We start from the raw sequence: 25,366 nt of genomic DNA, 5'->3' as shown, positions 1-25,366 counted from the left end.
CAAGAAACAAACATGCCTTTCTGTACCAAGACTGCATGTGACTGCATGTACACTTAGATGTAGTAGCGTTTGGATAAAACAAATATGACGGTTATCATTACTGTATGACTTTCTCGGTGCTCAAGGCGCATCTTTCTAGTATCTAACACCTTACTTCCTACCTGCTTTGCCGTCGACGCTCGAATGTTTCTGCTGGTTTTCTCCCTCCGGTTTTCGCCTGCGCTCATATCAAATAAATTAAACAACTCACCGTCACCTTCGCCACACTGACCCTTGCACTATTCCATCCAATCATCCAATGGAGTTTAGAGAATAGCGTGCAGACTCACGCGTTGCTCGTCGTCGAGTGATACGCGGTGAGCCAGCACGACGTCTTCGGATCGCTCAGCCTCGGGCACGTACGCGGGTGTGGACGACGATCGACGGTAGAAGGCGTTCGGGTCACTGACACGGGACACTTTGCCCGAGTATCGGGGCTGGTGGCTGTACATTAGACTGGTGTCGCTGCGACGCGAGCTTGCAACGTAGCTGTGACGAAGGTCTCCACGGGGGTCGCCACTGCGAGGGTCACTGCGACGCACAGACGCGGAGCTGCGACGCAGATACGGGGCCATATCACTCGGACGGAGCTGGTTCAGGTCGCTTGAACGCACCGTGGAGGAGCCACTGCCGTACGATCCGTTCTCCCCGAAGGAGCCGTGAGAACCACGCGAGCCACGAGCAGCAGCAGCCGCGCCATAAGCTTGGAAGAACTTTTGCATCTCGAAGCTCAGACGGCCATCGGTGCCGCCACTGGAGCGTGGGGTAGTAGATGTTGCCAACGTGTTGCCCACACCACTTTGATAGAATTTGTCCATGTCTCCCAAGTCGATGACAGAGCGTACACTTGAGGCTGTAGTGGTCTGGGAAGCGTACGAGAAGTTGGAAGCGATAGAACGCGGCGACGAGAGGCCACCGGAAGACGCGTAGCTGTTGGAACGACGACGAATCGGACCGGAAGAGCGGCGAGACGAGCTCGGCAAGCTCTCAGGCGGTAGTTCAGATGGGATATCCAACGCTTCTCCGTTGACATTCGATGAAGAGGCAGCGAGGTTGTTGCTGCTACGGCGAGAGGATTCAGGACGCTCAATATGGCGAGACGAAGACATGGAGGACCTGGGCACGTAGTCCACATACGCCGCAAGACGATCTTCCTCGTCTTCGTCGGTGAACGAGCCTTGAACCTCACGTCTACCCACCAAAGAGCTCGCGTCTGCCTCGATGAAGTCAAAGTACTGGGTCTTCTGGATCCAGCCCTCCGGGATCGCCTCCAACCCGTCCTGGGCAGCAAAGCAGGCACCGATAAACATGGCACGACGACAAGTCCGTCCACCTCCGATGATGTTCTCACGCACAGCTGTCGGGTAGTCGTTGAGCACGAAAAGTGGCTGCAAAACAGCGTGGAAACCTCCAGGCAATGAACCGCGGTTGCCGAACTTCTGGATCGCTTCATAACTCGGAAGTTGCGACTTGGTGAAGGCCTTGAAGATGACTTTACGTTGCTTGACACTCAGTCTCTCAGTACGGATACTCATCCGCATAGCTTGTAGTACGGACGCTCCGAGAATCACCTGCTCAAGCACAAACGCAGCCACGAGCGCTGCGTCACGTACACGAGTACCGACGTAGAAGACCTTGACCAGCTCGTCCACTTTAGTGAACAATTGGTTGGTACCGGCGTAGAGAGCAACGACAATGGGGATCAAGGACAACACGTCGATCGATCGACACTTGACAGCACAGTGAGGCCAGCCTTTGCCGGAGTGTACGCGCTTAATGAAGGCTCTGGACGACGCACTGAGTAGACGGTGGTCGTTCTTGAAGCCCCAGTATGCGTCTTTAGCCAGCTGTGAACCGTGGATGTGGCCTCGTCGGGCGATACATTGCAGCAAAATACGGGCCTCGAAGCCCGTGGACGACTCCATTCTCGTACGGTTTGCCTTCTTATCACTGCCGTCTCCCGTGTCATACAGGCCGCAGAAGGCTGGATCGAAGTCCAGACGTAGCAGATTGGGGATTGTCTTCTCAGGGTGAGAGACGCCATTGAGCGACGTCGAGGCCGCGTCGGCCACGAACCCGCCGATCAGCGCCGCAAGAGCACGACGTCGAGCCGCGGCACTGAGTGGCAAGTCCAGCGTGGCGCTGGGGAGCGGACGTTCGACAGCCTGTACGAACTCTGGTGTGGTGGCTGTGAAGCGGTAGAACCGCTTCTTGTTGTACTCGAATTTGGTCTCTTTTTCCACTTTTTCAATGTAGTGATGAGACAACAGACCTTGACCTTTGCGAACAGCTTCGGCCACACTCTTGGCCTCCATTTGCTCGAGCATCCAGTCCACCGCTTCCATGCCAGTGAAACAGTCGCGGTATTTCTTGAAAAGGTTGCGACGACGGTCACCCGTGGCCACGTTCTGCTTCATTCGCGCAGCCAGACGCAGTAGCGCCTCCTCCTGCTCCTGCTCCTGGTCATTGACAGTGGAGGATTCAGGCACGCGCTCCACGGCCGTGGGCATGGAAAACTGCATGGTAGGCATTTATACGGTCGATCTTGAGAGCCCACAAAGAGGCTCCGATCGACTGCGTGTATCCGTCCCCGAAGTGGAAATGCAGCAAACGCCTCGACAACGAGCGAGTTTGGCCGAGGCGACGACGACCGACGCTGGTCTCTGTGCCGTAAGCTGCAAAGAGGGGAGTGGAGCGTGGAAGAGCTGGTCCCGGCCGGCCGTCCAGTTGCATCGCGTCCGGTTGTTAGGGCTCCACTATGGCTGCACTTAACATGTGCCAGTGCCTAAATCGTCTGTCCGGCTGGGTGCAACAAGTTGACTTGACTTCACTATGTGGACTGGCTCTTCTGGACCGACTCGTATTAGGTAATACAACACAGAAAGCTCACTTGGCGTCAACGCGGGCGGACCTGCCCAAAAGCTCCGCCGTTTTCAAAAGGCAAATGGATCAATTGTGGCAACAGTTTGCCGTTTTTACAAGGGCAAATGCAAGTTTTCACCTCGGTGAAAATCGATCGTGTATTGCGTTTTGCCGCCGAGATTTTCAGTTGCCGTCGATTGCTTTTTGGTGGATAGGCAAGTGGCTGCAGCCAACGTGTGCAGTTGCCTCATGCTCTCTCGAGGCCCATTTTGCCGTCAAGCTTTGTACCGGAGAGAGACGAGCCCCGCGGCTTCAACGTTGCCGCAATGTAGCGCTTGACACTTTCCACCAGTCCAGACGGGCTTGGTTGCGTGTGGCTCCAGCGCCTTAATCCCGCCGTCGAAAGGCGGAGCCACTTCGCTGTATTTCGAGTGGGTGGCTATCGCTGTCATGCTCCCGACTCGAAACGAGCGTTTGGAGCCACCCCCGCATTGTGCATTTATCTTGCTGTGGAGATAAGATCGCCGCTCTTTAGGAATATGGCTGCGCTCGCCTGCGAGATCTGCCCCAGCCGGGCTTATCTTGATAGGGCTAGCGTCGAGGATAAGCCCATACACATATGCAATCCAATGCAGCGATTTCAGCAATCGTTGGACTATCCCAGCAAGGTCTGTGCCAATTAAAAGTGCTTCAAACTACTTGCAGCCTTGAAAACCTTTCTCATGCTTGTTGTTCACGGCCCGGAGTTGTGGCGTGTGAGTATGCGCTCACCTGGTCCACCACGTTACTTGTAGCCTACCAGTTGTTGTAGGCAGAGAGCTCGACCGCTTCTTATTAGCTCACGTAGTTCAGTGAAATTCCTCTACATCGTGATCAGCGAGTCTTCCCCCAGCAGAGAGATAATGCCGAGCGTCAGTTACTTTGAATGAGCGTCATTAGCTACAATGTCGAGACGTGAGTGTTTCCACTCCATGACAATCGACGTCGGCTCGATGGTCCCACCCAAGGGCGACGGAACGATCACAACAACTTCAACATCTTCAACGTAGGCAACTTAGTCGAGGCTTAACCAATACTCATTAAGTAATACATTTTTCTGTTGCTTTAAGAACGTAGTTTTCGGCAACTAAACTAAACTCAACACGCCTCAGCAGGCTTGAAGCGATAGAACCGCTTGGCGTCGTACTCGAACTCGGCAGGTCCATCAACCTGCTCAAGGAGGCGTCGACGGAGCAGCGTCTGGCACTTCCGCACAGCCTCATTCTTGTCCCTCGCCTGCTTGTGCTCCAGCATCCAGTTCACAGCCTCCACGCTCGAAAAGCAGTTGGAGAATTTCTTGAGAGGAGTCCGATGCCGAGTGCCGATGGGCAGGCTCGTGTTCAGACGTGAGCACAAGTCGATCGGCCCAAGCTCCTTCTCCGGCAATTCACTTGGTTTCGCTTTGAACTCCGTCGAAGATGCCTTGGAACACTGCAAGCCCATCTGCAACCTTTACAATTATCAACGAGGTGGGTGATCTTAAACTGCGGCACGATCTCCACACGACGGTGAAATTCACCCAACTTTTCTTCTTCTGGACTGAAAACTGCACTGGCTTCACACCCACTTGTTCACAGAGACGGACAGAAGCCATTCATTTTATTGTTTACGATCCGTAGTTTTGAGATATTTGTTTACTTCCATCAACATGGCTCGCCGGTAAAGTCGTCGTCATCTATTCTAACTCGCGCGATAAAATCCTCTCCCAGCAAAGGTTCTCCACCAGGAACTTGCAGTCTCACGACAAAATGCTTCTCCCATTGCTCCAGACACATGTCCTCCATTATGGGAATTGTCACCAATTTGGAAGTTTCTCCAGCAGCGAACGTCGCCTCACCTGCAGTCTGTTGGTAGTCCCCACAATCTTTACGCTGAGTCGACGGCACTTTCATGCACGCTGCGAACTTCAACGCGTCCACCCCAACAGCAGAGCGATCCTCAGTGGCGTATCCGACAGTCAGTGGTCGAGTCAAGTTGCTGGTCGCTGCAGAGCGTGACAATGTTAACCCAACGAGACCATCAGCATTCCCCTCGACACAAGCGAACCACGAGTTGGTGAACTTTACACCCGCAACAGCCAAATCGTAGGCAAACGCACGACCAGATTGTGGTAGCACCGGAGATATCGAGATTCCAGGCGCGCCTACGATTAAGTCACTGCCGTCCAAGTCGATTACAGCTCCAAAGCGAGACTGGCGCTGTTTCTGCGGATACTGCAGCTTCAAGACTTCCTTGGACGTCCATTTGGGTGTACGTAGCAACACACCAGCACCGTCACGTACTTCATCAGCACGTCGAAACACGTAGAGACTTCCCACTTGTTCCATCGCTCCGAGTCCTTCCTTGTTGATGTCAAGGCCATCACTCAACACACGATCGATCGTGTTATTGGCGTCGACGCCTCGTTGCCCAGGTGCCGCAACCACTGCTACACCCAAGATGTCGTCTACTGCAACACTCGATCCGAAGAGATCTTCACTGCGTTTGTCACTGGCAGCTAATCGTGCCTGGAATTCCCACTCACAAGTCCATCGGTTTATTCCCTCACATTTAGCAGTGGGGAATTGCGTTCCTGGTGCACGACGACGGAATGTGTAGGCTGCACCAGCCTTCGATGTTGACGTCTGCGCCACACGTGTAGCTCCCCACGAGAAGCGGACGTCGTCGAAGTTGATGTGGCCCCAAACGGGATTACTGGAGGCATCCACGACTCGAATCTGTGCCGTCCGATTCTCGAATGCGCTCAAGTCCCACGTAACTTTTTGCATCGTTTCCCGACATCGACCTGTAGCTCGAAGCTTTGCAGTCGCAGTAACTGGTCGAACATCGTTTGTCGAAGTATCAGTCGTCCCGTCCGCCGTGACTTCCACAGCGACCTGTTCAGCTGCCACCGATTCAGAAACTGCTGCGGGCTGGCCATCGATTAGCAGCTCCACGTACACAACTCGGATATCGCAGCCTCCACCTACTCGGAACGACATCCACTGTCCCTCGACTGTAAACGGTAGAGATGTGAGAGTGCCCTGCGGTCCATCTCCTTGCGTGGTGCCCACTGAGGCACTCGCACTCGGCAACTTGTAATTTGGAGCACGACACAACTCGTCGTTGGCGAATGCACACAACTGAGCTGACATTTGTGCCGCAGTCGTTGCCTTCCCTGCTCCAGGACGAGCCTCAAATGTGCCCACCCAGTAGCGACCTTCATGGTTAGCACGCTGACCTGGCGGCGACGCACCGATAAACGGACTTGGCCGGTAAGAATTGACGCGTCCATAGCTATTATCACCGTACGTGGGCTGCTGATCGAAAGCTGTTCCCGTCGTCAGCCAGCCTGTTAGGTCTCCTGTCTCGAAATCCCATGTCGTAGTCGTTAACGCACTCGAACCAGCGGCACCCACGATCGCCTGCTCACCGCTTAGCCCAACACTAAGACCGAATTGATCGCCCGGGTTGCCGTCTGGAGCCGTCAGCCGAACTTGTTGCTTCCATCCACTGCCGATCGCAACCACCTCGGTAATCAATATCTGTCGAGTTGGATCAAGGATGTAAGTGCTGCTGAAGGGCTTGCACGTAGAACATCCATATCCGAACCACGAAGCTGTCATCACTGGCACCGTCACTATTTCTCCGATGAATGTTACACTCCACGTGAAACCCTGATCGATTGATCCAGTGCGTCCAACCTCCAGGAGTCTGAATCCCAATGCCTCGATCGTCGATCCATCACCGTCTTGGCCGTTTGTTCCTTCCAGTGCAGCCTTGACTTCTGCCGCCGTAGCGCTGTAGCTGATTGCGCGTGTGATTCCAGTAATGCCACGTCGAGTTGCTGATAAACGGAAAGAGCCACTGATAAGTGGAGTGCTGGTGCGCAACATAATTCGTTGCTCCTGAGCCTCGAGGTGGAAGACGTAAGCAGCACCTTTCGCGAAGTATCGACGATCAAAGTCTGCGCTGTGGTATTGTTGCGCATTAAAGACACCAGCGTCAGAGAACGGAGCTCCGACGATAATTGTTCGTTTATCCATATCCAAGGCATGTCCAAACGCGTACGCTTGTTCAACAGTACGCTCGAGAATCTGATACTGCACACGGTCACTGGCGCGCAGAGTCGACACGAGTTTCCACAAACCATCCACACCTCGATGATAAACATACACTCTCTCCAATCCAGAAGCTCCCACGACTGCGATATCACCGAATATTGTCACAGCATTCGACCCTGCGTAATTGTGGTTAATGTCGTCTGTAGCTAGTGTGGGTTCATCAAGCCGTGTCTCCTCCATCCACCTAGCTGCTGACGTTAATCCGTCTCTTCGATAGAGATAAACGTACGCAGCGTCAGCACCTGGAGCACCGACGATAGCTCGAACCGGACCCAGACTCCCATCGATCGCCACAGAAGTTCCAAACAGCATACCAGGGACACAATCAGACGGAAAAACGGTGGCATCGCGCTCCCAGAATCCGCTTCGACGGACGAAGAAATGCACAGCCCCGCATTTAACACCAGCGTTGTTTTTCTCTAACGGAGAACCGACAGCAGCTACACTACCAGCATTGAAGATGCTAACAGAGCTGCTGAAATCACTTCGTGCTTGGGCTGACGATGGCTCTGGGTTTAAATGCGCCAGATACGAGCGCGCACCACTTCCACCATCTCCGTTATCCTTGATAGTAAGTGTTGACCACAAGTCTCCAGTCACGCTTGGCCAAATACCAGGCAGCGATAAACGCATCATCACAGTCTCATCAGGGTTCTCCACCACGAAGTCACTTGTTGTTTGTACAGTAAACGTATGTGTTAGGTCGTCCATGCCGTCAAAGAAGAGCTCTCCCGAGCTTGACGAGTAGTCAGACGTGCCAGCGTAGTCAAATACTGCGTCCACCCAGAGTGATCGTCGCTCGCTACTGCCATAGAACTGGTTTCTACCATTGGCTGTACCAACAGCATCAGCTGCGAGCCATCGTCCATTCCCCACCTGCGGGAAAGGCTCTTGACCCATAACATCTTTCGTGAAGAACACGGATGGAGATCCTTGCTTGCCGCTTGCGTCGAGACTCGACAACTTTCTGTACGGACCGATGTAAGGAATAATGGCGACGTACGTTGAAGCAGGCTGTCGGTCAGAGAAAGCATCTCCTGTGTCGTACTCGATGTAAAGCTGAGGGGCAACAGATACGTCCACCGCACAAAATCCTCCCAAGCGACTGCAACGCTGTACAGTGACGTCCAAACTGTCTCCTTCAAGCACGTTATATGTCTTGGCCGAGAAGCGCAGAGACATGATTCCTAGGTCCGCAACGAATGCACCTCCAGAATTTATTCCTGACACGTACGTATCCAAGTTGGGCGCTCCTATGACAGCGGTACGTTTGTGGACGGCAACTGCCGATCCAAACCAAGCGAAATACTGTTTCTTGCGCGGGAAAAACGATGCCTGTTCAGTCCATTTCCCATTGCCATCGCGAGTGAAAACGTATGCACTTCCACGCAACACAGGTGCCAAGTGGTTGATCCACTTCACAGTTACTTCGCCTCCCTTAAGCTGCGTGTTGTCAGCCTCTAGCAGCGGCATCTCGCCAGAACTTCCAGCAAAAGTCAAGTACCACGTATATCCCTTAGACGCGCTTGGGCCATCACGGCGTACAATAACGTTCGTCAAGTCAAAATACTTTTCCAAGATGGCCTGAAGTCCAGACGAGCTGATGTCGTACGCAATTGCTCGTGTCTCCACTCGTTTAATAGTCGTCACTTTTGTTGGGTCCTCTCCAGCGTTGGATCGTAGGTAGCTTAGCGTGAATGAGCCGCCTTGAATCACGTTTGCAGTCGCCAAGACGCTAGTAGTGAGAGCTTGCACTGCCTTCCGTATTGTTCGTTCACCCTCGTAGAGCTCATGAGCACCGACAATAATGCTATCTTTTGCCACCGCAACGCTTGTTCCAAATCGATCACGTGCATGCATATCCGACGCGTAAAGAGTTTGTTGCAGCACGAAGAAAATGTCATTGCTGCTGCGTCGAACGAACACGAGTACCAAACCACTTTCCCCTGCATCAACTGCGCCGTCCCGGCGATACGTATGTCGATGTGATCCAACAACCAGCGTGTATGTAGAGATCATATCCAGGTCCAAGGCATTTCCAAAGCGATCTCCTGGCTGCATTTCAGGGAAGACTTGCATCAGCATTTGGCGACTTTGGAAATATCCGCCAACCAGATCAAACACGAAGACAGCTCCACTACTGGAAGCGTAACCAGGGGCTCCAACAACCACGGTAGTTGTTATAGTCCCTGAAATCGCCACAGATTCTCCAAATCGGTCGCCACTCGTGATCACGTTAGGTGCAGCGCTGAGCATTTGAAAGAGTAGCCACTTATCGACTCCATTGAACTGATAAACGAAGACGCGCCCTTCTTCGTTATAAGCTCCAGGAGCTCCCACAACTGCGAATGGGTCGGAGAGCGCAACTGCGCCACCATATTCACGTATATCGTCGACTTGAGCAGCCGGTGGGGAGAGTTTTGTATACTCCGACCAAGTGCTTAGCTTCTTGTCTCGTGCGAAGATGTAGGCAGCGCCGCATCGAAGTCCCTTGGCACTCGACCCATCGCTCCGAAACGTACCCGCGGAATACTCATGCATTAGAGCACTTCCAGTGCCAGCACCTTTGGTCAATGCACTTGAGTCAACGACCAGGTCGGGAATATTACCTGAGTCATCTCCATGATCACCTGCCCGTAAGGTAAGTCCGATCTCGACCCCCGAACACAACTTAGTGAAGGAAGTATCGACTTGAACCTCGCCATAATCAACCGACATCACTGTAGCGATAGCAGACTGCAGTTCTTGCATATTGGCATCGAATGCAACTGGATTCGATGCCTTCCCATTGAAAAGAATGCGCAAATATCCTCCATCCGCATCACACAACAGTGATTGCTTCTCAAAATCACCGAAGATTGCTGCAGCAGGTGCGCCTACAAGCAGCGTGTTACCCTGCAGACTCACACTGGAGCCAAATAAATCTCCACCACGGGTATCATGTCCTGCGATCGTGCCACCTTGTTGTTTCCAGTCGTTATTACCGCGTGTGAAAACTGCCACCATGCCAGCTGATCCACCAGGCAGTCCAGCGTTGGTGCTTGAACTATCAGCCGTCAGTGCCGACGGCTCGTAACCACCAACTTGGACCACAACACGAGCGTTTGTGCCTTTCAGCTTGGTAATGACAGGCACAAGTGCAGGTAAATTCCCCGATGTGTCTATCACAGGCCCATAGTCGTTCTTGGCATTTACTTGCACAAATGTGACTGTCCAGGAGTATCCACCATAAATATTCATAGCGTTAGTACGGCGGACAGTGACATCATTCACTGACACCAATTTCTCCAGCGTCACTTCAACGTCATGATCACTCGCACCCACAGGAATATCATCGGTCTCATCGTTTGGGAAGATATCCGTGCGGAACTGGAGTCTGAAGAACCCAGACAAACGACCCTGACCGTCACGCTCTGTGCGTACCGTCAAATCCGCACCATATCCAGTCAATAACACACCCTGTGGCAATAGCTGGAGGACATTGTAAAGTGTATCACTCGCCGTGAACGTAACACTCCACGTATACGTTTCCATCGCGCTTGGTGAAGATCGCGATATACTCCAGACATTCAAGTGTAAATCCTGTGTCAAAATGGTCGTTAGCTCTGCTTCTTCAACATTGTACTTGATGTTCCGCGTGATAAAATTGCCCAGTTGTAGCGTCATGGTACCCCCGAGCGTAGTGGAAGGCACCGAAATCACTGCTGCTGACCCTCCTCTGCCGTCTCCAATAGACGCTGATCTTCCTGTTAGCTGACTGCTGCTCGTCACTGTCAATGCGTCAAGGGGGCCTTCGGCGTAAAGGAACGTAATATGCCACACGTATCCATTACTGCAAGCACAGTACGTGTTTGGCTCTCGCGTCACGCTGATTGTCTGAAGACCAAATCCCAAATCCAATTCCAAGGCTACACTCATTTGAGTGGAGTCAGCATTGAATGGGAGACGGCGGGTTGGTCCGATAAATCCAAGTTTCAGATAAAAAAAGCCACCGATGGTCTCTCCAGGGGCAGCCGTGCTTGTCAGAATCTGCACCGCTGGTTGCTGCTTCGCTGTGGTCTGAAGAACCTGAATTTCGTTGACGAAGGTTTCTGCATCACCCAAAGCCGTCACGATCTGAACAGCGGCAACGGGCTGACTTGCACCAGGCCCACCAAGCACGAGTGTATCGCCATCCACGTCAACGCTGGAGCCTAAACGATCTCCACTCGCGTAAGGCGAACTCCGTAATCCATAGACCGCGGAAGAAAGCATGTCGAAATATGCGCTGGTTTCAAGCGCTGTTTGGTTGTATAGTGCACTAAAGTTGACCCTGTAGTCAAATCCAAGACGATCCACAACGAGATCTGTGAAAGTCGCTCTCCCGAAAACCACAGGCTTGACTGTATCACCAAGTAGTCGTCCGCCAGGAGGATTCAAATGGAGATCCACGCTTTGCGTTGGCGCAACGTTTGCATTGGCTGTGCACGTTAAAATCCGAGCACCGTTGAGCTCCAGAGCAGCCGTGCCAGCGTAGTCCAAAGCAAGTGCGGTGTCTCCTGTCTTAATGGTGTATTCAAACCGCAACGCCGAACTGGAATTACCACTCACGTAGACACCATATCGCGTGATCGTAGTAGCCGCAGACGTTGACAATGACGAAACCGGACTTGGCTGAAATCGTAGTCTTGGCGTTGGGCCTTGTGTACCCAGTGGGCCTCTATCGATCACCACACAAGCGCTAAACGTCACCTCTATTACCACTGTATCCGAGACTTTGTAGAGACCGTCAGGAGACACGAAGTTTGTCGATACAATGCTGGGCTTGCGGCCGTTCACTTGAAGATTCTTGTTGTAGCTGAGACTGCCTTGAGTAAACGGGTATGGGAGATTGACATCTGCCAGCGTCGTTGGGTTCGTAGACAGATGTAGGATCGCGGTCGGAGTCGTATCATTCAAACTAATCGTCGAGTCAAGCGAGTGGTGATCCACATATTCCATATGCACAGAGTAATCTCCCTCTTGAACCGTGTAGATGAATGTGAGCACAGTACTACCGCTACCAGAGCTATACATCGCCTTGCGTGGCACCGCTCCCATATCTAACCAGAGGAAAGGAGCTCCCTTCACTACGACGTGTTGGCTGAAAGACACTGTGAGTGCGATTTGATCTCCACAACGATAGACCCCGTTCGCAGCGGGTGACGAAACACTCAGGACGGTAGGGATCTTATTCCCATTCACGTTCAATGACACTCCAAGTGACGTCGGAACAGGGAGCGTCAGCACCGCATTTGTCATGGGTGTAGTCGAGAATCTCTTAATGGAAGATTGGCCACTATTGAGCGTCAACGCGCTCTGGTCGATGTACATAAGATCAGTAGCCACATCGCCTGGTTCCACGGTATACTTGAATAGCAGTAGATGTCGGTCGTTATTCGCGTAACCTTGGCACAAGACAGGTTTCCCACCCTTCATAGTGTTAAGTAACAGCACAGGAGCCTTTTCTGGGTATGTACTTGGTGGCGGCTCGATGAACACTTCCAAATCCATCTTGATAATGATTTCAATCACATCTCCAACAACAAACGAGCCACCATTAACCGTAGGAGCTGTTGTAACCGTATAGACGCTTAAAACTTGCGGGGCACTTGTATCGATCACAATGTTTGCAGGCACTAAACTGATGCCTGTAAGCGACAGATCTGCACTTTGCGCGTTGTAATTGATGATCTCGCAGCTCGGTGCTGTGCATATCACTGCGCTATCATCAAACTTGTCTAGTCCAGAGATGGTTTCCCCATCCTTTACGATATAGAGGAATACCAGTGTTCTCGAGGAGCTGCCAGAAGCGTATGGCACGATGCTGCCCGTGTTAATCTTCAGCGCTGGTGGCGTACTTCCCGACAGCGCAACCTCGTCCGAAAATGTGAGAGACAAAGTGATAATCTGCTTCGTTCCATACGACCCTGTGGACACGTCGGCTGCCAACTTCGTTATTGTTGTCACAAATGACAATGCTCGATCCACAATGATCTGGGGGCTCAAAGATGGCGGATCTGGCAGCGTCAAGTACGCATCCAGCGTGGGAGAGCTCGAAGTTCGCCGGATCGTCGCACCATTAAGCACCAAAGCCGATCTCGAACGATAGTTCACTCCGTTGGGGGCGGTGTCCCCCAAACTCACAATGTAAGAGAAAAGTAAAGACAGGCTTCCATTGCCTGACTTGTACACAGCCTGGCGATTGTAGGATCCAACATCCATTAGCAGTGTAGGCGTGCCTTTCGTTGTGTCCACAGTCACTAGAGCCGAGAAGCTGATGCCGATCACAACTTCATCACCGCGTGTGACGGTCGTAGAGGGCGCGGATGATACAGAAATCCTTGTAACAGTCGGAGGAAGCCCATCGATGGTCAACTGAGCATTGTTCGCCAGGGCCTTGCCTGAACTTGTAGCATCCGCCAACGATAGTACAGCAGAAACTCCTATTGTCCCCGTGGATCCTACAAGCGAACGAGTGATAGTGCCACCGTTCAGACGAAGTGCCTGATCTCCCCGGTAATTCAGGAAACCGCTTCCTGCAGTGTCGCCTGCTGAGACTCGATAGACAAATATCAGCACTTTCGAGCCACTACCTGTTGTATAACCAGCAGGACGCTTGATCGGTCCAGTCTCGAGAAAAATACGTGGGTATCCTGTCACGCTGACTGGTTTGGTAAATGTGACCAAAATCTTGATCTCGTCTCCAGGAGCGTAGATGCCGTTGCTGGTGGCACTTGTCACGCCCACCGTCGCGTCAATGGTTGGGATGGCGGTGTCAATGACGATATTGTTTGCACTGGAAAGCTTGACGGGCACCGCTGTCATTGACAAGACCGCATCGGTGGTCGGACGGTGAGAGAAATGCTTGATGAAGCCACCATTTACGTTAATACTCGCTGTCACGTCCAACTTCACTGTCGCGTCACCATTCTGAACAGTGTAAATGAAAACCAAAATGTTAGTGTTGTTTCCGCTGGAAAAAACTGCGTTACGCGTCCCCCCTGTGCCACCGACGGACGTAAGCGCCACTGGCAACAGCGGGCTGCCATACACTGACACAGGCTGCGAAAACTGCACGTTCAAATTGACCTGTTGTCCTGTGCCGTATTCGCCGTCTCCTGGGGTCGGACATGACACGGATGTGATCACTGGAGCTGTCGTCTCGATCACTACCGCGCTAGTCCCAGCAAGAGAATTTGTGCTGCCTAGTGCCGGCAGCGTGAGGATCGGAGTTTTACCGTTTCGGTCCGTGATCTGTCCTCCATCCAACGACAGAGATATCGTAGATGTGTATTCCAAGTCCGGAGTGTTGTCTGTGGCCACGACTTCATACTCGAACACGTAAGTACTGGACCATACAGTAGTTGTTGCGACAGCTACAGCTTTGCCATTCGCTCCAGCTCCATTGACCGAAGATGCCAGCTCCAGTGTCGGTGCACCCTTGATTGAAACCTCATCCGAGAACGTCACTTGAATCGAGACACGCGCGCCGACACCGTAGGGCATCGGATACGTTGAGCTGATCAACGCGCGTATATTCCCAACGGTCAGTAGGGAAGCTGCTGAGGTATCAACAACGATACTGGAACTCACTGAGGCGCTGGAGACCAGAGCTGCCGTGACGGCTCCTGTCTCAAGTGAAGAAACCACGTTACCACCAGAATCGAGTAGCGCCACGATGGGTTGGATTTCGTTCGGCTGGCCATCCAGAACACCATCAGAAAGATTGCGCTGCAAGAGTAACGCCACAGGGTTGCCCGTGAGAATGTCAAATGTGTCTGAAACCTGAGAAATGGTCGTTTTCTTCCACGTGTTCTTGCCTGGCACCTTAGTGTATAGCGTAAAGCGCAACGAGTATCCATTCCCAGCTTTGTCGATTTTTAGGCTGCGGAACGTCGCCACTCCCTTCTGTACTCTAACAATGAGTCCATCAGCTGGCGTAAGTATTCCACGCGACGGGTTAGCAACAATAGCCACGCGAACTTTGCTTGAACTATCCGCCTCGAGAACGTTACCACCGGAGTCGAGAAGCTTGAGCACAGGCTGAATAAGAAATGCCTTGCCACCGGTTGCCTTTCCTAGTGAAGTGTTGAACTGAAGCCTACTGCACTCACCTGCCGCAACAGTGAAAGGGTTGGTGACCACTGTACTCCCGCCTTCAAGCACCAGATCCGTCGTATAACGCAGTTTGTACGGCGACCCCGCAACGTCAATAAATGCACCACGGAATCGAGCGATGCCGCCGACAATCGATACGTTCAGCAGGGCTGCCGGCTGCAGGATACCTCCAACAGGATTCACTTCGATCGCAATTCGCACAGAGCCCTCTGTTACTGTCGTCACAACATTGCCGCCCTTGTCCACCACTCCAGCAGTTGGCTGCGGCAAGAACGGTGTGCCACCATAGGCCGTACTGATATCTGCAAGAATCGCAAGCCTGTACCTGGGACCCACGACGACATCAAACGACGATGTTTCTGTCCGCACGCCATGATAATAAGACGAGAATACGAGAGTGAAGCCCACATTTGCCTCGTTAATGTACAGTCCTGAACAACGCGCAATACCGTTTTCGAAAGTGAACGCGCTTCCCACGGGATAAATAATTGCGAATCTAGACGGGTTGTTGCCGATACTTACAGTCACTGAGCCGTCATTCTCGGCAGTGAGAATGTTGCCGTTGTCGTCGGTCAGTGCCAGCACTGGCTGCACAGACAGCGGTTCTCCTGCTATGGATGTGAGAGGCTGCACAAGGACCGTCAGTTGCTTCGCCGATACTCCCAGCAGGAGCAAGTAAACGGCGACGAGCAGCACACACGTAAACTGGACACGCCTGCATCCTGTCATCACAGCCAACAGCGAGCAACTCTGGTCAGTCAGTCAGTCAGTCACTTGCACATCAGGAGTCCACACCAAACGTGCTGCAAATAAAGATTTGATTCAGGATCTTCGGACGCGACCGTTCGCAACAAAACGTCACGATCCTTTGCTTTTGACGTGCTTGTCGCCACTTGACGCTGCCTGTTGTTACTTGGTGTAGAAGCCGTTGTAGTCAAGTCTTGTGCACAGGTTCGACAGATGTGAGTTTTGCTGCCAAGCACGACACAACAGGTAACAGTCAGAAGAAAATAACCATCAGCAAGGTAAGGATCTCCTGTACCTGTAAAAGCGACCGCCGCAGCAATTGCTGCATGAACTCGCCCAGCAGCGAGTCAAACTGGTTCTCTAGGTCGTTCGTCATTCTCACGAAAGGGTTTTCCTCGTCGCCTTCACGCTCCGTCAGCGCACGCTTCACATCGTCCGACAGCTCTCTAATACGAGTTCGTCGCATGTCAACCTGCGAGGACTGCCTACGTTTCAGCACGCTACCTCTCTTCTTGCCGCCGAACGTTCCCTTCTGACGCTGGTAGCTCGCCAGAGCGACTTCCGCCTCTTCACGCGCCTTCTTCTCAGCTCGTCGATCCCGCTCAGCTTCGCGTTCGGCCTTAATGGTCTCTTCATCCAGGAAATATGGCCGTGTGTAGCTCTCGATGCTGTTGGCGAAGGTCATGCACACCATCATGAGCCTCGTAAGGACGCGCAACAGGTCCGGGTCCGTTAGCAAGCACTCCTTCAGACAAATATCCAGAAATTCGCCCTGGAACTCCAAAATGTCGTCCACAGTCCCTGCACTTGCTAGCTGCTGCTGGAAATCGTGCCAACGAGGCGAAATCACCTCAAACATCATGTAGTACACGAAGTTCTGCTGGAAGTGCAGCATTCTCTGTCGTAGACAGAACGACGGTCCAAGCGCAGCACGTAGGGACAGCTCTTTGGTCGCCTGGTGGTTCATCCAGGCGTCACAGAGCTGGCGTTCCACGTGTTTGCAAAAGAAAATGTGGCGGAATATCATCTGATACTTGGTCAACGCACCGCACGAGATCACGAGTGACAACGGCCACTTGACGTTGTAGTCGAGCGTGAATGCATCAATGACTTTATAACCGGGGTGACCAATTGATGACGACTCGAACGTTGTCAGTGAATCTCTGGGGCCTTTTTGAGCGCGTTGGTGGATTGCTTCCATGTGGGAGATGAGGTTGTGTGGCGACAGGAAGCACTGTAAGTCATCCTTGTATGGATCTGACGAGCATGTAGACGTTTGAAGCGACAGGTGCAGCAACGATTCCAGACGCGGTAACGACAGTTTGTCAGCTCGAAGCTTGAGCTCGACTTCAGCGATGTCCATAAAATCGACAAAGAAATCACCTTGATCCATCAGGAAATAGTGCTTTAATGAGATCAGTCGGTTCTGGAGGTCGTTCTCCCGCACGAACAGGTCTAACAGCACGCGACTAGCAAAACCGTGCGCCTTGTCAATCAGCTCTTCGTATACTGATTCACTCGAAGAGAAGACTATCTCCCCTGCGAACGGACAGTCCACCTGACGACTGCACGTACGGAAGACATTGAGGTACTTGCCAGCGGTCAGGATTTTCTGTGCGACCCGGGAAAGGAACAGCGGGACTTGCGAAGAGCGTATAGTGTAGCGACTCTGCCAGTATGTCGAGTATGGGTTATCTTGCACGTCCTCTTTGCTTACTTGATCATCTCGCCGAATCATAAATTCATCGTATGGATCCACAAGATCTCCGTGGTATATCCATCGTTCTACCATCTTTAAATATGGCACACTGGCGCGCTCCATGAGGAATGAGAACACCTTGCGTGCATTGGAATCACCTGCCAGCGACGACATGCTTCGCTGAATCTCAGAAAGTAGCGATCCGCCACCGATAGTTTTACGACAGCCGTCCACCAGCAAACTTAGCATCTCCAACGTCCTCAAGCTTGGCTGTACGTTGTACCACAGCTTCTGAATGGTGAACGGAGCTGCTCCGTCTGTACTCCTCGTTAAGTGTTCCAGCTGTCCAACCATGATTTTATACTCCTTCACCAACGTTTTCAGTGCTGCGCAAAATGCGTGGCTCACTTGGCCATACTCATATCGAGAGAACTGCTCAATGTAGAGTGTTAGTTTCAGGTAGAACTCGCCCAGGGGTAGACACCGTGATGCCAACGTCAGGAGGGACGGATCCATACCAGGTTGGTTCAATCCGAACTTGAACGCACGCGTTGATCTTGCGGCATCAACACGACGAGTTTCGGTGACAGCTAGTTTAATATAACGGCCTTCCACTCCCAACAGGACGTATAACAAGTCGTCCACAATAATGGATTCTTGTACTGAAGGAGGGTACGTAGACAACGGGGGCAGGTTCAAATCGCCATCATCTGCCGCGTGGTGTCGCTTGGCTTGCGGCTGTACAAAAGCCTCACCGGTGAGATAAGGGCGTTCTCGATTCCATTCCGGGTCGTATGGCAAGTTCGACTTGGTGATCTTCCACACTTGCATAGTATCATTAATGCCATCATTTTCCTTGCTCAGAACAACTGACGGGGTGTGAGCGCCTGCTGAATCATCCTGGCCATATCGATCGGGGCGTACAGAAAGATAGAGTTCAGCTGTATTCATCTTAAACACCACACTGTCGCTCGTTGCAACCGCTTTCTGCTGCCCCCACAGTCTGCTAGCAGCGTCCACGGACTGGAACGTATCTTGGTTATTAACAGGATAATCCTCACGACCTTCAATAGGATTCACAAGTCTCCACTTTTCGCTGTTGGAAATTACTGGCCCTTTCTTCGTGGTTAAACTCTGCGTAGCTGGATCCACCGACAAAAACTGTCCTTTGCAGCTCCCTCCGACGCAGTATAACGACACAATATCCGAATAATGAACTTCTCCACAGTCCGAACGTAGCGTCGTGTTTTGCAGCACGAAAATCTGATCGTCGTCGCCATCCAATCCATCGCCACTCACGTCAATCTGCACAATAGTCGACGGTCGTAAAGTACGTGCAATCCCGGCTGATCCACCTGTTCCTGTACCTGATCCTGTCGGTCTCGGCGGCAAGTGCGACGACGTTTGAGACTGATAGTTACCATCCTTGACTGCCGATATCCTCAGACACTGGCGACTGCTTAGTCGCAGTCTGATAGGTGAGTTGTAGAGGATCTCTGCTCCACAGCTCGAAGGTTCTCTTTGCTCCTCGCTTCGTTCTCGATGGGAAGTCCGTGTCGAGGCTGCCAAGGATGGCAACGTGCTAGTGCTCGACGCTGAATACATGGAGTGAGTCGCCACGAAGCTCGCACCTCCGTACTGAGACGACGCAGCAGGCGATGGGTCACTGGAAGCCTGTGAGCCCAGCAAACTGTCGACGCGACTTAGCATGGCTCGGTGTGGGGATAACTGGCTACTCGGATTCAAATGTTGCGCTTGTAAATCAAAGCGGCCGCCATTGGGTGCGAACTCGACGCTATTGCTGCTGACGCTGTAGAAAGAGGAGGACCGTGGAGTGCTGCGTGTGCTGCTGTGGTTTGTGGGTGTCGTATTGCTTGTATTGGCGGTGCTTGTATTGAGACCTGGCGAGGTGGCTGAGGTCTTGCTCATCGCCTGGCGCTGCTTCTCTATCTCCAGACGCGTCCTGGGCGACAGCGGGTCGTCGTCCTTGAGCTCTACATGAAGAGACGAAGAGCGGGTCGAGACACCGCCGCCGCGTAACTCGCTGAAGGTCGGAGCACGGCCTCCAGCACGCAGAGGACCAGACGTCGCCGACTTGGAGGACAGCGAGCGGCTGCGCGTATCCACAGGAGGCGGCGGCGGAGGCGGCGGAGGCTCGTCCTGCATCTCTGTGCGCTTTTTGAAGTGCGCGCGGAATCGACTGGCTAAGTACGAAAGTGAAGGTTCTCATTTAAGTTCGATACGATTGAAGAATAAAATACGAAATTGGAGACTTCTGCTACGTGGCTACGTGACTCATGCGGGTGCGTGGCTCTGTCTGGTGTCTGTGGTCTCTATTGAGAGGTTATCCTCTATGAGGCGCTAACTGAGTGATTCTGGGACGTTCTTCGGTCAATGCTGAGCAGCTCCCAGTCTCCGTCGGTTTGGTGCTGTCTATGGTGCTGCTGTGGCTCGTAGGCGCCATGTTCACGCCTGCAGAGGAGAAAGGCGGCATACTAGCGCTGTCCGTTGCAGAGTAAGTGAACCGCAATTGCTACTGTGTAGATAAAGGCCTCTTTTTTAATGGAGTGATGTGAATAGTGTCATTCTACGCCACATTCGTCCGTGGGTCTACCTCACTGCGGGCTTCTACCACCCGTACATCGTACAGGTGAGCTGCTAGGCTCGCATAAACAAGACCATGATTTTAATGCTAACTCGAGCGTCTATCACTGCAGCTGGTGTTCGTTTTGCCATTAGCCTTCGGTTTGGCCAAGCGGGTGGAGCCTGATCTTGGTGCTCTTAACCTCGTGCGATTGCTGCTGTTCGCCAATACGGCAGCGGCAGTGGTGATGTTTGTCAACCTCTTCATCCTCTATATTATCTTCCGAAACCCCATCTACCTGTACGAGATCCTTGCAGGTGTATCCTCCAGCATGATTCCTGTATCTGACGGCATGTTGCTGATGTAGGGAGGCGAGCTTTTCAGGATTTACGGGTGGAATCGCGGCGCTGCTGGTGGCCTACATGAAGCCGACGCCGTTTGCGACAGCTCCCCTGTTCCCTGGCGTCCCGCTTCGTGTACATTGCTCGTACTGTTCGATTCGGATAGCTCTGTCATGCGCTAACTATTGTGAATTCTGTCTGTCAGTTCTACCCGCTGGTAGCATGCATTGTTTTTTGCTTCTGCACGATGGCTGGTATGGCCTTTACTGCTGTCCCGGCAGTTAGCTTGATGCTCGTGAGTGCTGGACCATTCTCGGTGCTCGGTGGTTACTTTGGTTGGTACTACCTCCGCTTCCTGAACAAGAACCGTGACCAGACCGTTGGCGATGTGTCGGATGAGTTCGCGCTGGTTGTGCTACTTCCTGACTTTTGCATGTACGTATCGCTGAGCTGTAGATTTATCGCTTAAAAAATTGCTAATTGTACTACGTCATGCCTTAACAGACCACTTGTAAGCCCGCTCGCCAACTTCTGCTTCAGCGTGGTCAAGCTCTGCGGATTCTTTAAGAAGCGCGCAGCCCAGAAGCCCAAGATGCTTCCGATCCTCACGGTACGTTCGACGACAGCAGTCGTCCTAGGATATTTTTTAATGGTGGATATTGTGCGAATTCTGCAGGAAATCAAGAATGACCCGATTGCTGAACGCCGAAAGTGGGTGCACCATCACATGAAGATCTCTTTTCTTTCAGTGGTCTAACAAAGCTGATGTCTTCCGTAGAGCTCGTGCGATGAAGGCTCTGGATGAGAAGCTGGCGAAGCTTGCTCACGCCCGAGACGATACTGGTGCTTCGTCATTATTGTCTGTGGAAGTTCGCGACGACGAGAATTAAAGAATGTTCAACGCTGCTACCTAGAGAGGATGGCGGCGATGGTTAGACAGACACCCGACAGGTCCAATCCATGCGGTTTGCCTGGTTATACACTTGGATATGCGTTTGGACTTTCATTATACCCAATACTGTGCTACCCAGGTTGCGGTAGCACTGTGTGGCTTTGGTAGGAGTGGAAAGCACACAATCGTTGCGTTTGGAGGCGGTGATACAGCCTCTACATCGAGACTACGATACTCAACAATTTGTTCAGGAAACACGTCCTCTAGATAGCATGCGTATGCGTTGGCCATCTCAAGCCAGTGATCGAACTTGTAGATATACTTGTTGATAACGCCAAAATGAGCGTGAAGAAAGCGGTACAGGAACTGAAGTGATGCTGCACGTGCGTGGTTATCAATACGCCATGCCATGATGCTACTGTTATACCCACCTTGACGCTGTTCATTTGCCATTTGATCCGTCTTTAGCAAACCCAGAACTCCCGACGGAGGCGACCACATGAACAGTTCAACCAGATCGCCTACGACAACAGTGTCGAGATCCAAATACAGGCATCGCGAGTGGCCTAGCGATCGAAATTTTGCAGTCATCGCACTGGAGAATAGTTGGCATTTGTTCCACCATCCTTTCCAGCCTCCATCTAATGCCAGAATCGTTAAATTCTCATGATGGTCGATGCCCTCGGCATTGTCGGTCAGACAGACGAATGCCACGTGCAGTGCTCCACAATAGCGCATGACGGAATTGTAGAGCCTGTTAACGTACTCAACCCCATACTTGGAGCCCCACTTGATACAAACAACAGTGACTCCATTGCCTTCGCTCGCTTGATTGCATAAAATCTTCTCACTGTCATCACAGTTGAGTCTATCCGTCCGTAGCTCTTGGTTCACTCCATTAAAAGACAAGACTGCTCGGGCCAGTTCGCCGGGCATGCTCTCCTTAACAATATCTGCACCAATATCACGTGTCAGATACCACCAATACACACAAACAGCCTCACTCTGTCGCCCGAGTTTCCGCAGTAGCATATTTCGATTGTAGTGCGCCTCTGCAAAGTCCGGACGCAGCGCTAGAGCCTGCATGCAGAGCTCCAGTGCCTCCTCCAGACGACTCGCGTCTAAAATGGCCAGTTGTGCCGCTAGATTGACCTGCACCTCGACGCACTCAGGCTCCGTCTGCAAGATCTCTTGATACAAAGCGATGGCATCCTGGTGTTGTCCACGCTTGGCCTCCGTAGCAGCGAGCTCGAACAGCCACTGGAGTCGCCACTTCAACCTCTGCATGTCGTCTTCAGGATTGTAATCGGCAACCGTCACCTCTTCCAGAATACGTAGCGCCCGTCGATAGTGAGCTGCTGCACTGGCATACTTGCCTGAAGCCGCTAACAGTGCAGCCAGCTTCGCGTGCCAGCGAGCGGTATCGACCGATCCGCTTGTTGCGATCCTGTTTCCAGCCATCAGGTTGAAGCAAAGTAGCACCAGAGCTCCAGTGTAACTTGAGAAACCACCAAAAGATCATCCCAAGCTGAAGTTTTGGGACATAAATGTGGATCAGAAAAATCCCCTTGAAAATGAAATACAACCCGCACGAGAGACAACAAAGTTTAAAAAAGACAGCGAAACGTAAATGACACCCGAGAGCTGAACAGTCTCGACAAAACCTGGGATGAATCCACTGCTCTTTGACATCGATGAATCGACGGAGCCGGACTGGCCCGTAGGCCCGCTGCTGTCGGACCGCATGTCGGTGCTGTGCCTCAAGGCCGAATACGTGGGCAATGCGAACCCCAACTTCATGCAAGGCATCGATTCACTAAAAACGCGCGCTATGAGGCGCTTCGACGCGTTCGCGGAGATGGCAACTGCTTCTTCCGGGGCTTCATCTTCGCACTATGCGAGCAGCTATTGCCGACTGGAGGTGCTGGGGCGAGGACAGCAACGCAGCACTACGCAGTCGCATTCAGGATAAGATCCAGATGAGCAAGAGCGAACTGATGGCTATCGGATACAGTGACGTGGCCATCGACGCATTCTGGGAGACGTTCGTGGACTACTTAGCAGCCATGGAGACACGTTCGCACGCGGAGCTAGTACAAGATTTCCAGACAGAGGGAGAGAATCCGAGTACTTGGTCTGGTACATGCGGCTGCTCACCGCCGGGTACATGAAGAAGAACGCAGAGACCTTCCAGCCTTTCATTGACGGTCTGTATCCGGGCCAAACGGTGGCACAGTTCTGCGCTGCAGACTGCCGATTGTTAAGGGATGAGGAAGAGAACTAACGAGTTGCTGTTTGGTTAGGTGGAGCCTATGGGGAAGGAGTGCGACCAGCCCCAAATTGCAGCATTGACAGAGGCGCTCCAAGTCGGGGTCAAGATTGAGTATCTGGACGGAAGTGCCGGACCTGGGGAGGATCTGCAGAGCTACGTGTGTTCACCCACAGTGGAGTCAACCACGCAGCAAGAGCCTGTGTCAATCACGCTACTGTATAGACCGGGACACTATGATATCTTGTATCCGCGCGAGTCTGAAGAGAAGGAGGCAGAATAGCCAAGAGCGCTGGCGATCTCAACACCATAGCTTTTTTTTTTGCATCTGCCTCATATTTCTCTCACTCACAGACGTCCTGCTATCTGCTGCATGCACTCATGGGACAGTGACGACTTGACTATACGTGGGCAAGCTCTCTCTCCTTGCGCCCCTATTGCTTAGGATCCCAACTCTACTTGGCCTTGTTGGCGAGTGCCACATCCTCAGCCGCAACCGAGTAGGCGGCACTGCACAGCTGCGCCACGTTGGTGATGTTCTTGCACACGCAGGCGGGCAGGCACACGTAGTAGCACAGCTAAAGCGAAAACAACAAGACGAATGTGTCAGCACTATTGCAACCGACACAACGTAGAATTGGCAACGCACCTGCATGACGGGGACGTTGATGAATGGAATCAGCAGCGTGGGGTCGAAGTGAAGCACGTAGAGCAGGATGTAGAACAGCTCAGTACCCACGCAGCAGAAGCCGAAGAACGGGTAGCAGCCGTAGTAGAATCGCAGCAGGAAGTTGCGCTCGGCCGCGACCACCTTGTGGTGGCCACGACTCGAGTACATGTGGTACCAGTGGCTGGAGAAGTCGAGGATCAGCAGGTACATGAAGACTAACATGTACTGCGGGTACAAGTGGGACAGCACCACGAGCAGCCCGGCGGTCGAGCAGCGATCCGTGACCATATCCAGCACAGCGCCGAACGTCGAGCCTGTAGTAGCAATACAATACGGGTTAGAAGCGTCCTGCGTTCTCCCACAAGGCTTAACGCGACTGTACATTGGTCGCAGAGGCGCGCGAAGAAGCCGTCGAAGTAGTCGAAAGCTGAAGCTGAGCGCGTAGCACAGCACGCTGGCCTTGTAGTCCGTGAGTGCCACCGCCAAGCTGTAGAGCGACAGCACGACGCGCGTGTAGCCGATGAGGTTGGGCACGTAGAAGAACACGCCTGTCACGGGTGCGTTGCTTGCTTGGGCTCAGCCATGGCCGCAGTTGTCCTCCTTTTTCGTGACCGAATTCTCAAAGGGGGGTTTATCCCCTTTGAGAATTCGGTCACGAAAAGGGGAAAGTATTAATATTAATATTACATTTGTAGTACTTTTCTTTAGTACTACGTCGTCACGCATTCTGATTGGCCAGGAAATGCAACCATAATAACTTAGTTCTAAAATCTCGTCGTCACGCATGTTGATTGGCTGGGATGCCATTCAGACGAAAAAAACCCATTAATATTTTAATGGGTTTTTTTCGTCTGAATGCCATCCAACGGCAAAGCAATAGCTTTGCCGAATCAGATTCTGTCTGATAAATGTCCTTTTATAATCCAAGTGCACGGTGATTGGCTAGTCACAAATCGATTAGATCGTCACAAATTGATCAATT

The 25,366-nt window shown here is 52.4% G+C and overlaps 9 protein-coding genes across 12 annotated transcripts; 3 read left to right on the top strand and 6 right to left on the bottom strand.

Moving 5' to 3' along the window:
* Window positions 1-52: 52 nt before the first annotated feature.
* On the bottom strand, window positions 53-2,895 carry PPTG_10215 (hypothetical protein). The gene has a single exon (XM_008904857.1). The coding sequence runs from the start codon at window positions 2,568-2,570 to the stop codon at window positions 306-308; it is 2,265 nt and encodes a 754-aa protein (XP_008903105.1). The 5' UTR covers window positions 2,571-2,895; the 3' UTR covers window positions 53-305.
* Window positions 2,896-4,038: 1,143 nt separating this feature from the next.
* PPTG_10214 (hypothetical protein) lies at window positions 4,039-4,383 on the bottom strand (the record flags this gene model as incomplete). Its single annotated transcript, XM_008904856.1, has 1 exon — window positions 4,039-4,383. One exon carries the CDS (start codon window positions 4,381-4,383, stop codon window positions 4,039-4,041), a length of 345 nt encoding a protein of 114 aa, XP_008903104.1.
* Window positions 4,384-4,583: 200 nt separating this feature from the next.
* Window positions 4,584-15,911, bottom strand: PPTG_10213 (hypothetical protein; the record flags this gene model as incomplete). Its single annotated transcript, XM_008904855.1, has 2 exons — window positions 4,584-13,994; window positions 14,154-15,911. 2 exons carry the CDS (start codon window positions 15,909-15,911, stop codon window positions 4,584-4,586), a joined length of 11,169 nt encoding a protein of 3,722 aa, XP_008903103.1.
* Window positions 15,912-16,091: 180 nt separating this feature from the next.
* Window positions 16,092-19,794, bottom strand: PPTG_10212 (hypothetical protein; the record flags this gene model as incomplete). The annotated part of the gene is made up of 2 exons (XM_008904854.1): window positions 16,092-16,154; window positions 16,225-19,794. 2 exons carry the CDS (start codon window positions 19,792-19,794, stop codon window positions 16,092-16,094), a joined length of 3,633 nt encoding a protein of 1,210 aa, XP_008903102.1.
* Window positions 19,795-19,867: 73 nt separating this feature from the next.
* Window positions 19,868-21,892, top strand: PPTG_10211 (hypothetical protein). 3 transcript variants are annotated; one of them, XM_008904853.1, is made up of 9 exons: window positions 19,868-19,931; window positions 20,034-20,143; window positions 20,209-20,278; window positions 20,346-20,512; window positions 20,580-20,688; window positions 20,759-20,988; window positions 21,058-21,163; window positions 21,230-21,264; window positions 21,332-21,892. In XM_008904853.1, exons 1-9 carry the CDS (start codon window positions 19,926-19,928, stop codon window positions 21,441-21,443), a joined length of 945 nt encoding a protein of 314 aa, XP_008903101.1. In that variant the 5' UTR covers window positions 19,868-19,925; the 3' UTR covers window positions 21,444-21,892. The 3 variants fall into 3 exon arrangements, with proteins under 3 accessions (XP_008903101.1, XP_008903099.1, XP_008903100.1); XM_008904851.1 differs by having other exon boundaries at window positions 21,058-21,264; XM_008904852.1 differs by having other exon boundaries at window positions 19,868-20,143.
* PPTG_10210 (hypothetical protein) lies at window positions 20,328-22,998 on the bottom strand. Its single transcript, XM_008904850.1, has one exon. It carries the CDS (start codon window positions 22,904-22,906, stop codon window positions 21,560-21,562), a length of 1,347 nt encoding a protein of 448 aa, XP_008903098.1. The 5' UTR covers window positions 22,907-22,998; the 3' UTR covers window positions 20,328-21,559.
* On the bottom strand, window positions 22,984-25,022 carry PPTG_10208. 2 transcript variants are annotated; one of them, XM_008904849.1, is made up of 3 exons: window positions 24,767-25,022; window positions 24,364-24,698; window positions 22,984-24,292 (listed from the first exon to the last, which is right to left on the bottom strand). In XM_008904849.1, the coding sequence occupies exons 2-3, from the start codon at window positions 24,670-24,672 to the stop codon at window positions 24,170-24,172; spliced, it is 432 nt and encodes a 143-aa protein (XP_008903097.1). In that variant the 5' UTR covers window positions 24,673-24,698; window positions 24,767-25,022; the 3' UTR covers window positions 22,984-24,169. The 2 variants fall into 2 exon arrangements, with proteins under 2 accessions (XP_008903097.1, XP_008903096.1); XM_008904848.1 differs by having other exon boundaries at window positions 24,364-25,022.
* PPTG_22570 (hypothetical protein) lies at window positions 23,115-23,417 on the top strand (the record flags this gene model as incomplete). Its single annotated transcript, XM_008905170.1, has 1 exon — window positions 23,115-23,417. The coding sequence occupies one exon, from the start codon at window positions 23,115-23,117 to the stop codon at window positions 23,415-23,417; it is 303 nt and encodes a 100-aa protein (XP_008903418.1).
* Window positions 23,758-23,997, top strand: PPTG_22569 (hypothetical protein; the record flags this gene model as incomplete). Its single annotated transcript, XM_008905169.1, has 1 exon — window positions 23,758-23,997. The coding sequence occupies one exon, from the start codon at window positions 23,758-23,760 to the stop codon at window positions 23,995-23,997; it is 240 nt and encodes a 79-aa protein (XP_008903417.1).
* Window positions 25,023-25,366: the final 344 nt, after the last annotated feature.

This window comes from Phytophthora parasitica (genome assembly GCF_000247585.1).
Source record: "Phytophthora parasitica INRA-310 unplaced genomic scaffold supercont2.19, whole genome shotgun sequence".
Taxonomy (NCBI): Eukaryota; Oomycota; class Peronosporomycetes; order Peronosporales; family Peronosporaceae; genus Phytophthora; species Phytophthora nicotianae.
Note: the sequence above shows the minus strand (reverse complement) of the source record. Positions and strands in the feature narration are given on the sequence as shown.